Genomic DNA, 16358 nt, shown 5'->3' on the forward strand with positions numbered 1-16358 from the left:
TTCAAAAAATTTTGTTAAATTACAGAAAATAATTAAATTTCACAGAATTGAAAAGAATTTATCAAAATAATTTTAGTTAACCTTTTTTAAGAAATAAATTAATTTTCAAAGATTAACAATATTCATATTTTTGTAAATAATTGAAATTCAAGTGATTTTTAATTAAAGTTTTCGGTGATTTCTGTCGATGAAGAATTTATTAGAAATTATAGACAAAAATTGAAATTAAAATTTTTTTTGAAAAATGCTTTGCAGATAATTGAATTTTTATTAAAAAAATCATTTAAAATAATTGAATTTCAGTAAATTTCTAGTTAAAATTATTCAATTTCCAAAAGTTTTAGATTTAATTTTAACAGAATTGAAAATTTTGTAAAATATTCTAAAATTATTATTCAATAATTTGGAGAATAAACAATCTTATTATTGAAGAAAATTGAAAAAATTTATTAGAATTTACAGAAAAAAATTGAATTTTAGAAATTATTTCAAAAAATTGAACTTTCGTAGAATTTTATAAAAATCATTAAAAATAAATAAATTATTGAATTTTGGAAGAGTTATAGTTGAAATTATTAAATTTCAAAAAGTTTTAGACGAAAAATTTTGTAAATAATTAAATTTTAAAAGGTTTTATATTGACATTTTTAAAAATAATTGAATTCAAGTGATTTTGAATTGAAAAATTTTCGGGTAATTTTATTTTCTAATTTTGTTTTAAATTTCAAACTATTGGAATTTCCCAAAATTTTCAATTTAAAAAAATAGATTAAAATAATTGAATTTGTGAAGAATTTAATTAAAATTATTGAAAATAATTAATTTAGAAAAGAATAATTTTACTTAAAAATGAAATAATTGAAATAATTGAAATAAAAAGGATCGGAAAAAGATCTTTATTGCATACCAAAAAAAAAAAATGTATTTTGTTGAAAAATTTTGATTGCTAAAGAATTTATTAGAAATTACAGACAAAAATTGAATCTTTAAAGATTTTAATTGAAAAATATTTTCATATAATTGAATTTTCGAAGAATAATATAAAAAATTATTAAAAATAATTGAATTTCAGAAAATTTATAATTAAGAATTTTAAATTTTCAAAAAGTTTCAAAATTTTAGATTTAATTTTAACAGAATTGAAAATTCTGCAAAATATTCTAATTTATTATTCAATAAATTGAAAAATGTATTAGAAATTAAAGACAAAAATTGAATTTCAGAAATTTTTGATTGAAATACGTTTCAAATAATTGAATTTTCATAGAATATTATAAAAATAATTAAAAATAATTAAAATAGATATATAAAAAATAGAAATTTCATTAAATAAAAAATCAATTTAACAAAAATTCTTTGGTAGGAAAATTCCATTCATTATGAATTTTACTTTATAAAATCTAGTTAAATAGAAACTCGATCATCGAAACATGGAAAAAAATCATTTTTAATTTGAATGATTTCATTTTTGCGTTTTCTTACAAAAAATTAGTTTACAGAATATTTTATTAATTTATATGAAATTAATTAATTCATTAAATTGTATTTTTTGGCGTAATTGGTTAAAAATTCATCAAAATCAATTTATATTGGAATTTAAAAAAAATGGTCTGGAAAAGTCATTGAATTTTAAAATCAGTCTTTCGTGGCAACCCTGAATTTAAAACTTCTCAATATATATAATATATTCTCAATATTTTTTATATACTCTTTTAATTTTTTTTTTTTTTCTATTGCATATACTTTCTCTTTGGCAGTAATAGCATAACACCAACAGCGACACAAATGTGCCAAAAGCTATGGACAATAAAATAATTTTTACGCGTTTGTAAAAATGCATAACAAACAAGACCCAATATCACTAATGCAAGACCAATTCCCAAATGAATTGTCCCATAGGGTCGCGCTGGATATTTAAATGTTTTTCTTGAACGACATTTTTTTAACCATGAAATAATAACAAGTGTACAACCAGTTATTGTGGGTAATAAAAAAACCCACAATGCTGTGCGATCAAGTTCAGCGCAAATTGCAAGAACAATTGCGCCTGTCATTTGAAAAAAATTTGTTAAACGTTGACCAAACGATGCCATTGCAATTAATGTCACCCATATTGATAGTAGGGCATTGAAAAAATCACAAAATTGCAATACACTTAAACGCATTAAACAAAATGTATAAAGATTTTCACCAGCTTCGCATGCATGATAGAAACTTGAGAAAATTAATACACCACTATAGACAATTGCCTCGGTGTAATATTGTCGACGTATTGCAATATAAATTGAACCTAAAAATGCTAAATTACTTAATGTCAATGTTAATACTCGCAATAGAATTCCATTGTTGTCGAGGACATAGGTGTCATCATCGCAATCGAATCCACGATAACCAGCGAAGCAATGACATGCTGAGAAGACAAATCCACCGCTCATGTATTGAACGCATCTTCCTCTGAAATTGCAAAAAAAAATTAATTGCCGATTTTTCTTTTTTGATAGTTGAAAAAAAAAATGAAAAATTAATATTTTTTTTATTAATTTGAGCGAAAATCTGGCGAAAAATAATCGAGACAGTTTTATGGGGCAGAAATTTTTCATAAAAATAAATTTAATTAAAAAAAATATTTATTTTAAATGAATTTTATTAAATATAATATAATTATTATTTTTAAACAAATTTTCATTATTTAAAGTAACATTTAACTGAATTTCTTTTCAAAACGAATTTTTACGTAAAGTATTTTTTAGGTAGTGAATTTTTTTTATTTAAAATTCTGTTGAATAAGATTTGTTTAAGACGAATTTTCATTTTTTAAATTAACATTTGACTGAATTTCTTTTTCAAACGAATTTTCACGTAACAAATTTTTTAGGTAGAGAATTTTATTTATTTAAAATTCTGTTGAATGAGAATTTTTCTAAATATTCTAAATTAGAATAAAAATAAAAAATTGAACAACGAAATAAGTTTTAAAATTAAAAAATATTTAAAAAATTCTAATTAACAAAAAATCGTAAAACTACAAAAAATATAAAAATTAATTACAGATAAAATAAAAAATTAAAATTCTTTTGTTAATTATATAATTTTTTTTTTTTTGGTTAATTATTAAAATATTTTCTTTAATAATTTTTATTTTAATAAAATTATAGATTCCTGTAAAAAGACAGCGATGCTATGAAAACGTAAAAAGAAATTAAGTTTCGTTTTTATATTCCCAACTCGAAGTAAACGTTAATTTTTATCATTTAATAACAAAAAATTTTCCATAAAAAATCATTATTATTTTAAAAAATTTAATTAGATATAATTATTTTTTTTAGATGAATTTCCATTTTTTCAATTAATATTTGACTAAATTTCTTTTTCAAACGAATTTTTATGTAACAAATTTTTTAGGTAGCGAATTTTTTTTTTTATTGTTTAAAATTCTTAAAGTTCCATTTTTAAAATTTTTTCAAAACCCCAATTTAAGCAAATTATTCGAATTAAAAATTTCGGCATAGTGTTTTACTTTTAATGATCAAAAATATTTCAGATAATAATTAAGATTTACAGAATTTTAAAATCATTTTTTTTTTTTTTTTTAAATAATTGAAATGCAAAAGATTTTAATTTTGAAATAAATTTTCTGCTAATTTAAATTGCTGTACCTAGTTTTTTTTTAATTTCTGACAATAATTTAATTTTAATGTTTTTATTTGAAACTTTTTTAAATAATTGAATTTTTAAAGAAATATTAAAATTATTCGAAATAATTGAATTTCATAAGATTTTGTTAAATTTCAGACAATAATTAAGATTTTACAAAATAATTTATCAAATAATAATTTTAGATAACCATTTTTTTTTAAAAAAATTGAATTTTCGAAAATTTACAATTCAGATTTTTTAAAGTAAATAAATAAATTTTATAAAAATTTAAACTAAACTATATTTTTTTTTAAATTTCTGAAAATTCCATTTTAGTTTTTTTTTTGGAAACAATGTTAAATTTTAGACAATAATTGTATTTCAGAAGTTTTCAATTGAAAAATGCTTCAAATATTTGAATTTTTGAAGAATATTATAAAAATCATTAAAAATAATTGAATTTTGGAAATTATAGTTGAAATCATTAAATTTTAGAAAGTTTTAGATGGAAATTTTTTTAGAAATAATTAAATTTTAGATGATTTAAAATTGAAAATTTTAGAAATAATTGAATAACTTTTTAGATTTAAAATTTTTTTAAAAATATTCTCAAAATATTCTAAAATATTATTCAATAAATTGAAAAATTTATTAGAAATTACAAATAAAAATTGAATTTCAAAAAATTTTAGATGAAAAATTTTTAAAAATAATTAAATTTTAAAAGGTTTTAAATTGAAATGTTTGAAAATAATTGAAATTCAAGTGATTTTGAATTGAAATTTTCGGATAATTTTATTTTCTGATTTTTTTTTTTAATTTTAAACAATTACTGAATTTTCATAAAATTTTTAAATTGAAAAATAGAGTTGAAAATAATTGAATTCGTAAAGAATTTCATTAAAATTATAGAAAATAATTCATTTAGTAAAGAATTTTAGTTAAAAATTTGTTAAATAATTGAAATAAAGACGATCCTAAGTAGATCTGCATTGTATACCAAAAAAAATACGTATTTTCTTGAAAAATTTTTGTAAAAAATGTAAAAAAAAAAACCAATCGATAAAGTGTCGCATTTTATTAAAATAAATCCAAAAAAATCGGAAAATATCGAAAAAAAAAATTCAAAAACATCGGATAATTCGAGGCTTGCTATAAATATTTTTTTTTAAAAAAATACAAACCTGTCATTACATGATCCTTCGACGCAGGACGATGATGAAATACTGCTTTCAATTCGTAAATCGATTTCTCCAATACAATTGCATTCGTCGCATGCAAATTCAGTGCAATTTTTGGCACAATGACAATTTTCATTCGATTTAAATGCTTTCACAGTCAAGTACCAAATTCCTGGCTCGGGATAAGGCACATGAATAAAGGATGGACTAGTTTCATTTCCAACAATATCAGGAGGCGTCGATTTTTCTTCTCTCACGCAACTTGCACCCGAAGTGATGTCCGAATAGTAACCTGTATATATTAAAAAAAAAAAAAAATCAAAAAACAAGAAAAAAACAAATTTAATTTTTCTTTTAATTCAAAGAAGGTTTTTGTTTTAAAAATATTCAAAAACTGAAAAAAAATTTATAATTTGGATCAATCAAAAAATATTTAAATTGGCGGTCTATTTTTAGAATTATAAGATTAGATTTGGAATTAGAATTTTTAATTATATTCAAGTAAAATTAAAAAAAAAATGAAGTCTATTTTTGGAATTATAAAATTAGATTTAAATTAGATAATTATAATTTATAATAATTAGATTTAAATTAGATTATAATTTTTAATTATATTCAAGTAAAATTTTAAATAAAAATTTTTTAAAAATACCTAAAGAAACGCAGCCAATGAGAAGGATATTTTTTTTCTTTTTTGCTTCGCTATCAGTGACTTTAAGGCCAATTGTCAGTGTTCCACCAATATCATAAATTGGATCAATGTGAAATTTAAAAATCGACAATATTCCTGATGTTAAATTAAGAGGCGTTGCCTTATTATTATTATTATTACTATCGTCATCGTTCAAATGCTCATAATCGAAGAGAAAAAAATCGGGTAACGATTTTCTCACTAATTTCACATAACTTATATTTTTCAACGACACATCGTCTTCTGACAAATTCATTGTAATATTTGTCAAATTTCCACTGAATAAACGAAATGTCGCATAATGAAGATTTTTATCGTACGCATGAAATTTTAAACTTGTTGCAGAATTATTCGTTGCAATACTTGCCAATTGTTTTCTGTTGAAAATTTTTTTTTTTTTTTTTTTTAAAACCATTTATTTATAATTGTTTTATAAATTAGAGAAAATTGAAATTTATAAATCAAAATTAATTTAATAATTAGGAAGAATAGTAAAAATTAAAATTTTAAACAAAAAAGGAAATATATAAAAAGGAAAATTTTAAACTAAAATTATATAAACTATGAATGATAAATAATAAAAATAGTATTTTTAATTTTTATATTTTGAAAAAAAAAGAATTAAAGGGAAAAAAAAATACTATACCTGGCAGTTATTTGAGCAATAAGAAGACAATCATTTCCACAGGACGAGGTGAAATTAAGAAACATTGGTTCGGATTCTTGAAAACTGGGAAACTGAATAATTGCCGAATCATTTTTCTTTGTTAATTGAATTGAAATATCATTTTTTTCATCAAGCAACATTAATAATTTATCGGGAATTTCGATAGATAAATCGGCATCGAGAGTCGTGTCACAGAAAACACCGATTCCTTAAAAAAAAAAACGCAATTATCGAAAAAAAATATTTTTAATTTTTAAAACAAATTTAAAATTTTGAAAAATAGAAAAAAACTACAAATATAAAAATTGAATAAAATTTTCTATAGGAATTTTTTTTTTGAAAATTAAAAAAAATACTCACCCGCTTGAGTAATTTTTCCATTATCCGGATCTGACCAGGAGCGAAAAGCAATTGCGTACCAATCACCAGGTGGAGGTGCGTCAATTCTTTTAAGATGTTCATCGCCATTGCTGAGAATTTTTAAACTGTAATGATGTCTTCTTTCTTTTAAAATTTTCGCTTTTATTTTAGCGCCGTCCGGTTGAACAAAAGGAATGCTGCCATATTTTAAAAATACAGAAACATCTCGCGGTGAACAACTTCCAATTCCACTTAATTTTTCCTCCTTTGCCACAAATCTAAAAATTATTTATGAGGATGAAAAAACATTTTTTGCTTTTTTTATTTGCAAAAGTAAAAAAAAAAAATAATAAAATAAAAATAAAATAAATATTTCGTAAATGGTGTACAATGAAGAAACAAATCTAATCTAATCTAGAGCAAATATTTTAACAAACAAATTATTATTTTCCTCATTAAAAATTAAATTAAACTTTAATTATTTGTTAATTATTTATTAATTATTTATTTAGTAAATTAATGGGTCATGCCCTTTCGTACAATGGTACTTATTATAAATTAAATACAAATTGTATTAAAAAATTATAAATATAATTATAACTAGGTTAATTATAATTAGATAAAATTTATCAATTATAATTAAAAAATTGTTGTATTTTTTATAACTATAATTGTATTATTGAAATTATTCTTTTTACAATTTATAAATTATATGGTAAAATATTTCTCTCGATTATAATTTTTATAGAATAAAAAAAAAAAAAGAATTCATAAATATTTGCAAAAATCTTACTTAAAATTTGCCGATGCTGAATTTTCGGGTACAACAAAATGAAGAATCGAAATATGTCGATATGCATTGAAATCAAGAAGAATATTTGTTGGTCTTTGAGCGATTCTTGTTGTTTTTCCACAAAAACCCAATTGAATTAAGCCACATAATAAAAATGCTATCTCTTCTTTCTGCATATTAAAATTGCCTTCGACTGGAGCCACATAACAGGCTCTTTAATTCCTCAATCTGCAAAATAAACAAAAAAACATTTTATTTACTTTTTTTTTTTATTAATATTTTTGCTATTTTATTAGTTTATTAAATTTTATTTTCTATTTCTTATTAATTTTTTTTCAATTAATATTTTTATGAAATAATACTCAGGTTAATAATAAATAATAATTTTTAATAATTAATAATTAAATAATACTGTGTGATTTTTATGTTTCGAACCCACTAAATTTTTTTTTCAATTCTATTTTTTTTTTTTTTTGTTTAAAAAACGAAAAATATTAGATTAAAAAAATTTTTAGAGGGTACGGAAAAAAATCACCTACATGAAAAAAATATTTAAATATTAAAATAACATTTATAATTAAAAAATGGAAACTTACATTATTATTATTATTTCTATTATTTAGAAACTTATAAAAATTTTGTATTAATAAAATAAATAAACATTTAATTAACTTATTAACGAAATAAAATAAATAAAATTTTAAAAAATTTTGGAGTTTAAAAAAAAATTTTTTTTTGTTTTAATTTTGTTTTCCTAAATAAAGGAATTTGTTGAATTGACAAATAAATGAAAAAATAAATAAATTTTCTGTTATTGTAAAATTGCGGATATAGAATAATTACAGTGTAATTACACATTTCCTGTAATGTAATGTAGATATAAATAAACGTCATTTTAAAAAGGAAAACAATTTAAATGATTAGAAATTAGAATATAAAAAAAAGTCATGGAAATCAATTTTGTGAGAATGTACTTACGATTTCAAAGTCATGAGTTCAGTGTCAGTAAGAAAGAAGTGAATAATATATATATGTATATAAATATACATATATGGGGAAAAAATATAGTCTACGTACCACGTGTCTGTCAGTGGAATAGCCAACAAACTGATATTTTATTGATCGTCTCTCTCTCTTTTCTACAATGTCCTATCGTAGCGGCTCTCTGTGGATAAGATAACAAACCTTCCTACTGCAGCGACTATCACAAATAATAATAATAATTAAATTAAATTATAATTAATAAACGTTATTTAATAGTTTATTGAGGAAAAAAAATTTTTTTTTTTACCTTCACATTATCGTATTATTTAAATTTGACAAACTTTTTATCGATTCAACTCGATGATGAGTCGTTCGTCTGTCCGTCTCTCGTCCCTTATTTTTCGACGACCGGATATTTCAATCTCTTGACGAAATAATCTCTCTCTCTCTTTCTCTCTATCTCTCGTGGTCTCTATTCAATTTATTGCGTCCGCACTCATTACGTACGGAATAATTTCGAAAATTATTTTTATTATAAATCAAAACAATGTTTCTTTTGATTATAGAAAATAATTGATTATGTGATTTTTTCATTTTTCTAAAATCATACTTTTGTGACTGTAAAATATTTTCTTGCAAGACAATTGCAAAAAAAAAAGAAATAATTTAATTTTTAATTTAATTGGAAAAATTTACTCTCAACAGTTTTTTTCCAATATTTTTGATAATTTAATAATTTGATTGGAGTTTTAATTTTTTTGAAATTGAAACTAAATCCTAACTAACTGTTATTTTAATTATTGTAAAAAATGGAATTATGGAAAAAAATTATCAAAATTCGATATAATAATAAGAGAATCCTGTAAATAGGTTATTTATAATTTTAATTATAATAAAATGAAATTTTATTATTGAAAATTACTTTTATTACTTTCATAACAAAAATAGTTGTATTTTATTTCTATAAAACTAGAAATTCATGTAGAGTATTATATTCATCACTGGACAAAAATTATTGAATTTCATATTGTACAAAAGAGTCATTTTCGAAAAAAAAGAAAAAAAAAAAGAAAGAAAAGAAAGAAAAAGAAAAAAAGCAAGAAAAACCAAAATTACCAATAAAATATAAAAAAAATAGTAAAAATATCTAAAAACAATAGAAAAAAAATTATTGAAAAATGTAAAATATCTAAAAAAAAAAGTAGAAAAAATGATTGAAAAATACAAAAAATAGAAAATACTATTTAAAATACAAAAAATCAAAAGAAAAAATAGAAAATACTATTAAAAATACAAAAAAAAATCTAAAATACCTAAAAAAAAATTAGATAAAATTATTGTAAAATACGAAAAATTCAAAATATCTAAAAAATAGAAAATTCTATTTAAAATACAAAAAATTTGAAATATCTATAAAAAAAATAAGAAAAAATTATTGTAAAATACGAAAAATTTAAAATATTCTAAAAAATAGAAAATTCTATTTAAAATACAAAAAAATTTGAAATATCTATAAAAAAAAATAAGAAAAAATTATTGTAAAATACGAAAAATTTAAAATATCTAAAAAAAAAAGAAAATTCTATTTAAAATACAAAATATCTAAAATATCCAAAGAAAATAGAAAATACTATTTAGAATACAAAATATATAAATGACGAAAAATGTATATAAAATTTTAAATCTATAAATTGTAAAAGTACATTAAAAAAAATATTGTACAACTTTTATCAGTGTTTTGAAACACTAAAAATGTAAAACATCAATAATACATAAACTACGTGTTAAACACGTAAATTACATAAAATAAAAAATTAAGAAAAAAAAGTAAATAAAAAAAAAAATTCAATAAAAATATAATATTGTAATATACAAAATATAAAACAATTTAAAAAAGTAAAAAATTTGTTCTATATATCTAAATATATATATCAAAAAAAATACCCTTTTGAAGAATAAAATAAAATAATAAACAAATTTAAATAGTACATACGTTATCAGACTGTCGATTCTTAATAATAATAATAATAATAATTAATAAATAATTTTTTTTTGTCACATTAAAATTCCCAAGTGTCCATCCATCGTAATGAATGCATTGAACTTTTTGTATCAACAGCTGATGGTCCCTCCATTCCATAAGCTAATGGCGAAAATAAATAGAAACTGAAATTTTACAAATTAATTCGTTAATTCAGTAAAAAAAAAATTTGACAAACAATTTATTTTTAAAATAAACTATTAACAAACAATTTTTTTTTAAATATATTATATTTTCAATAATAATATTTCAATTCAAATTATTTTGAGAAAAAATTTTTAAATTTGGTCCCATTGTAAAGAAAAATTTTTTTTCCATTTTATTTAGAATTCTAGAATTTTTGAAATTTACCATTTTTTTTCTAAATAATAAATAATAAATAAATATAAAATTTAACTATAAATTATAAATAAAAATGTAAAATATAAAATATAAAATAAATACCTGTATGAAACAGTGGATATAAAAATAGCGGCAAGAACATGATAAATCGTATCGCCAATTCGATTTGGAAGATAAATTAAAATACTCTCGGCAATATGATCAAGTGTAACGGCCGTGAGCATTGAATTAAATATTAATGCCGGGAAATAATGATGAAAATACAATATTCTTGTCATTGTCCAAAATGGCGCATAATGTAAAATCCAACCAATAAAAAGCCAAATGCCAGCGTTCATAATTTTTTCACGTTGTTTCAATGATTCCAAAGTTTCTTTAATTCCACGTTTCTCCCTTACGGCAGCGTGAATATAAAAAATAATATACACCACTAAAAACACTAAATTTCCCCACCAAATTAATGGATTGCCCAATAAATAAATTCGTTGTTCATTGCCGGAGAAAAATTGTCCCTAAATAAGGAAAAATATTGAAAAAATTTTTATTTTTGCAATTTTTTTTTTTCATTATTAGTTAAATAATTTTTAATTTACTAATTTTTAATTAACATTTGTGGAATAATTTTTTATTTTTGCAATTTTTTTTTATTAATTAGCCATTGAAATGCCTTTTAATTGCAAAAAAAATTATTTTTCGTTTTTTTAAATTAAATTTTCGAGTCTGATTTTTTATATATTCTTTAAAAGAATAATTTTTTGTTTTGTTATTTAATTACCCGATAATTAATCGGCCAATGCCAGGGTTTAGAAGAAATTTCTCCCTCTTTGACTTTTAAATCAGAATTTCCTTGCAACATAACGGCGTGAGATTCGAGAAATCTTTTAAAAAATCCAGGCGCATATAATTGAAAACTCACATTTGGCACTGAAATAAAAAGAAAATTACTTATTTAAAATTCTACTATAAACCTTCTTCTTCCTTTTTTTTTGGAAATACTTTGTTTCAAATTCAATTTCTTTTTACAATTTAGAAAATTCTCACATTTTGCAAAATTATTATCCTCAATATTCCAGAGAGCATTTTTGTCTCTCATATTTGGATTACAGGAAACTTCTTGTTGACTAAATGCCCTGAAAGTAAAAAATAAAAAAATAGAATACTTTCGAAAATCGTTTATCTACATTTCAAAAAAAAAAAAAAAAAGTAATTTTAAAAATTTATTTACCATTTTGGCAAAGTTTTACCGCTGCAGGTCAAGGCACAATTTTGTAAATAATGAACAAATTTCAATTTACTCGTCACTGTTTCAACAATGTCTCCATCTTTTCCATGAATTATTAACACTTTCCACACGTCATTTGCGTCTCCAGTTCCATTCTGTAAAAAAAGAAAAATTAATTCGATTAAATTAGAATTTTTTTAAAATAAAAAGTTCTTGTAAAAAAAATTCTATCAAATAAAAATTACCCAACAAATTCGTTTTAAAATAAATTTTGATAAATATCAATTTGAAAAATAAAAATTAGTTTAAAAAAATAATAGAATTATTTAAAATGAAGATTGTAACTAATTATTTTTATCTGATAATTATGCGATCGAAAAAAATACTATGATAGTAAAAAATAATTTTTTATTTACCTCTCCGTAGCCAGTGACTTGATAGTGTCTTTTCGAAACGGGAGCAATTTCTGAATGAGAATGTAAATTTCGTCTTGTAACCACATGTTCCAAACGAATTAAATCGCCGTGTTTTACCAAAATTGGCTTATCAGATATTTCCTCAGTGTCATATTTTTTCACTAGCCATAAATTATTATCATCCTTGTGCGAATAGGTAGTAATCTACAATTTTTTTTTAATGAATAAAACATAAATTCAATGTAGAAAATCAAAATATCACTTTTTTTAAATTTCGATTAATATTTTTTAATTTCAAATCCCATTTTTTTGTAATTATTAATTTTTTACTAAATGTTTGAAAAAAAATGTTTTTTCTTTTGTTTTCTTTTTTTAAATTTTATTTTCTAATTTTTTAATAATGAAAAATAAAAAAACCTGCTGTTGTCGAGCGCCAATTCCTTCTGGATAAATATGCCAATGTGAATGCAAATAACCGCCACCGGTTCTATGATTTTTTAATGTTATTGTCGCACCATAAGCCAATTGTCTTGGCATTGTTGCATTATGAAGAGAATTTCCTTTGAGAAGTGATTGAAATTCCGAACTGTAAAATCCATCTCCACTTCCGCTGGAATTAATTTTTGTTTTTCTTCTCGTTTAATTATACTCATATAAAATGGAGGGGGGATTTTTCTTTTTAAATTTTAAATATGTAAATTATTTAAATTCTCTTTTATTAGAATTAAAATATGGAAAAAATTGAAATATTCAATAAAAATATTACGAATAAAAATAATAAAAATAATATAATAATAATTATAAAAAATAATATAATAATAATACTAATAATAATTTGTTTTTGTAATTTTATATTTTGTATTTTAAGTTTGTATATTCAATGTTAGTTTTTTTTTTAAGTTTGTGGGGGAAAAAATTGTAAAACTTTGTAATTTGAGAAAATTGAGAAAATAAATTTGTAAATCTAATAAAATAATATTAATAACAGAATAATTATGATAAAAAAAATATTTTACCTTTTATTTAGAACTGTCAAATGTATGTAAAAGAACGTGATGTAAAGTAAAATTGGTAGAACAATTAAACACATGCACCTTGCCAACAAATGTTTTCCAACGTTCGACTGTGAAAAGAAATAAATAATTTTTTTTTCTTTTTTTAGAGCAAAGTGAATTTTTTTTGTCGAAAAATTAAAAATATAATTTTTAAATTTTATTTACAAAATTTAATATAATTTACAACAATAAAAAAGAAAAAAAGAAAATAATAATTTTTATTTTTCATTTAGAAAATAAATAATAATAATAAATAATAATAATAAATATTAATAATAATTATTAATAATAGTTATTAATAATAAATATTAATAATAAATATTAATAATAAATATTAATAATAATTATTAATAAATAAATAAAAATGAGAAAATTACATAAACTGAAGAAATATAGACAAAAATAAAAAAGAAAAAAAATATACTCACAATTGGCATTTTCAAATTTCCAAGCTCCCTCCAAAGTTCAAAAACAGTATAAAGTCCAACAAGAAGAACAACAAATAATCCAACAAATTTCACACTTATTGTACATGCAAGAGAAATTCCAGTAAATATCATCCAACCCCACCAAGTAATTGTAAAAGGACTATCCTTATAAGAACTAACGCGAGACATTCCCCACGTTGAACACATCATAAAACATAAGAGAATTGGATCCAAAAGAATATATTGATTTAGTGTTAAAAGTCCAATATCTAAAAAAAAGAAATTTTTAATTGCAAAAAAAAACAGTTTTTTTCAAAATTTAACATAAATTTGAAATATTATGTATTTTTAAAGAAAATAAAATAATAATTTCAATTCATGCTAAAAATTATTTCTTCAGATCAAAAGAAAAAAGGAAAAAGTGAATTAAAGAAATTTCTAGTTACCAAATAAAATAAGAAGACCCGATATTGTGGCAGCTCTCAGGGATTTTGTTAAATCCCAAACAGTGAGAAAGGCAAGAGGAACAATTGTTGCTCCCAAAAATGTACAAAACTAAATAAAAAACGAAAAATATATATGAAAAGCGTTCAAAAATTTGTCAATTTTTTTTTTTAAGTATAAATTTTTATTTTACTATTTAAATTTATTTTAAGGGAAATTCGATCATAATTTAATTAGAAAATTTAAATTATACTTTAATAATTGAATTTGAAAACTAAAATTATAATTTTATAATGGAACTCCAAAAATTAAATTATTCTTTTATATTGAATTCTTTAAATTTAAATAAATAATTTGATAATTAAATAATAATTATTTTTAATTTTGTATTAAACCAAGTCCACTTCTGGGCCGAAAGGCTGAAGCTTAATTAATAAATAATTAAATAATAATTAAAATTTTGAAACTAAAATTATACTTTTTATAATTGAATTCTAAAAATTACAAATTTAAATTTAAATAAATAATTTGACAATTAAATAATAATTGAAAAATTTTAATTAAAAATTCTCTTTATAATTGAATGCGAAAAATAAAATTATACTTTTATAATTGAATTCCAAAAATTATATTATTCTATTGAATTGTAGCCGTTAATTGATTAATTAAATAAAGATAATAATTTTTCGGTCATAAATTTGCTTATTACATTTCGGCCATAAATAAAATTAAATACCGAAAAACTATTGTAAAATTTATTTAAAATCTAATTTTGCCTTTCTAAATAATTAAATTTTATTAACTGGAATTTTACAAAATTTGAAAAAAAAAAAAAATTCTAAATGAAAAATAAAAAGAGAAACTTACCACACGCATTCCCACATAATTGACATTTTCATATTTATCTCCAGGTTTTTCAAATGGAAATTTTCCATCGTATCCAGTTAAATAACCAGAAAGTGCTATTAACATCTTTTAGAAAAAAAAAAAAATATTTTCTAAATAAATAAATGTAGTTCAAAAAGTAAAATTTTTAAAAATAGAAACCCTTTTTTTTCTAAATATTACAAAAAGTAAAATGAAAAAAATAAAAAATAAAGAAATTAAATTTTTTTTATTGATAAAATAAAAATTACATTACCTTTCCAAGTGGAGGATGAACGTCAAAGAAAAATGTTCTATTAATATACCAACTTCCCATTTTTCCAAAATGCGTTTCATCCCAACTGGAAATATTTAATTTTTAAAATTTTCTTCAAATTTAATACGTATTTAGAAAAATATTTTAAATTAACAAAAAAAAAAACTTACCACACGTGATGTGGTTCGGTGACCTTATAAAATCTGGTACCGGCAGTTAAGATAACAATAATAATAAAAATAAGCCACCATTGCCTATGAAATATTCATTTTTGTTTATTTATTGTTTCTTTATTGAAATCTTTCTCTAAATAAAAATTAATAAATTCTCTTTCAAAAAAAAGTAATACTTACAAATCTGTTGTTGTCGTCGTTTCTTTAACATTCTGTTTTATTGAATCTTCTTTTTTGACATGTTTAACTGTCATTTTACTAGACTTTTTATTTTTATACGCGTACTTATACACAATTTTCTCTATATATTATTTATTATTAATTTCTTATAATTTTTGAGTAAACTGTCATTTTACATTTAATACTATACTATAAAAAAATAGGGAATAAAATTTAAGAAAATAACTTAATAAAATGTTAACGTCAAACATAACTGTAAATTAAATTCCTGAAAGATGTCGAAATTTTAAGAGATAAAAACTAACCTGTCTTACAACAATAACATAACCTCCATACGAAATCTATAATACAAAATTTCCAAAAAAAAAACTGTTTTTGTGTAGAATAATATTATATTTTTAAAAATTCGTTTCTTTTGTTTTATTCAATAATTTATTGTTCTCTACATTTAAAAATACTCGAAAATTTTAATTTATTTTTTTAAAAATTCAAAAAATTGCGCACTGCGCATAATATTTATGGCGCGAACTTCAATTTTAAAATAGATTTTTCTACACTTAACCTATTATAAACAAAAATATATATTTAATTAAATTTAGTAATT

General features: G+C 20.7%; 2 protein-coding genes across 3 annotated transcripts; both read right to left on the reverse strand.

The window, feature by feature from the left end:
* Positions 1-1355: 1355 nt before the first annotated feature.
* Positions 1356-8769, reverse strand: LOC127281323 (transmembrane protein 8B). Of its 2 annotated transcripts, none has more exons than XM_051304980.1 (8): positions 8620-8769; positions 8406-8529; positions 7329-7556; positions 6536-6813; positions 6155-6383; positions 5470-5885; positions 4821-5109; positions 1356-2454 (listed from the first exon to the last, which is right to left on the reverse strand). In XM_051304980.1, exons 3-8 carry the CDS (start codon positions 7502-7504, stop codon positions 1731-1733), a joined length of 2112 nt encoding a protein of 703 aa, XP_051160937.1. In that variant the 5' UTR covers positions 7505-7556; positions 8406-8529; positions 8620-8769; the 3' UTR covers positions 1356-1730. The 2 variants fall into 2 exon arrangements, with proteins under 2 accessions (XP_051160937.1, XP_051160938.1); XM_051304981.1 differs by having other exon boundaries at positions 8307-8529.
* A 1414-nt stretch (positions 8770-10183) lies between these two features.
* LOC127281216 (protein O-mannosyl-transferase 2) lies at positions 10184-16047 on the reverse strand. Its single transcript, XM_051304820.1, has 14 exons — positions 15755-16047; positions 15572-15655; positions 15402-15486; positions 15128-15232; positions 14263-14371; positions 13817-14085; positions 13350-13456; positions 12751-12943; positions 12334-12537; positions 11921-12072; positions 11737-11825; positions 11471-11619; positions 10798-11207; positions 10184-10478 (listed from the first exon to the last, which is right to left on the reverse strand). Exons 1-14 carry the CDS (start codon positions 15826-15828, stop codon positions 10373-10375), a joined length of 2136 nt encoding a protein of 711 aa, XP_051160777.1. The 5' UTR covers positions 15829-16047; the 3' UTR covers positions 10184-10372.
* Positions 16048-16358: the final 311 nt, after the last annotated feature.

The sequence above is a fragment of the Leptopilina boulardi genome, unplaced genomic scaffold (assembly GCF_019393585.1).
Source record: "Leptopilina boulardi isolate dan_hultmark-lab unplaced genomic scaffold, ZJU_Lbou_2.1 LbouV2_266, whole genome shotgun sequence".
In the NCBI taxonomy this organism is placed as follows: domain Eukaryota; kingdom Metazoa; phylum Arthropoda; class Insecta; order Hymenoptera; family Figitidae; genus Leptopilina; species Leptopilina boulardi.

Coding starts and splice junctions, on each gene's coding strand:
- LOC127281323 (XM_051304980.1), bottom strand. CDS start 7,504: ATGCAGAAAGAAGAGATAGCATTTTTATTATGTGGCTTAATTCAATTG. Junction 5,886..6,154: donor ATTGCTCAAATAACTGCCAG/GTATAGTATTTT, acceptor AATTTTCAACAG/AAAACAATTGGCAAGTATTG. Junction 2,455..4,820: donor GAAGGATCATGTAATGACAG/GTTTGTATTTTT, acceptor TTGCAATTTCAG/AGGAAGATGCGTTCAATACA.
- LOC127281216 (XM_051304820.1), bottom strand. CDS start 15,828: ATGACAGTTAAACATGTCAAAAAAGAAGATTCAATAAAACAGAATGTT. Junction 14,372..15,127: donor ATTATGTGGGAATGCGTGTG/GTAAGTTTCTCT, acceptor TTTTTTATTTAG/TTTTGTACATTTTTGGGAGC. Junction 12,538..12,750: donor TTGGCGCTCGACAACAGCAG/GTTTTTTTATTT, acceptor AAAAAATTGTAG/ATTACTACCTATTCGCACAA.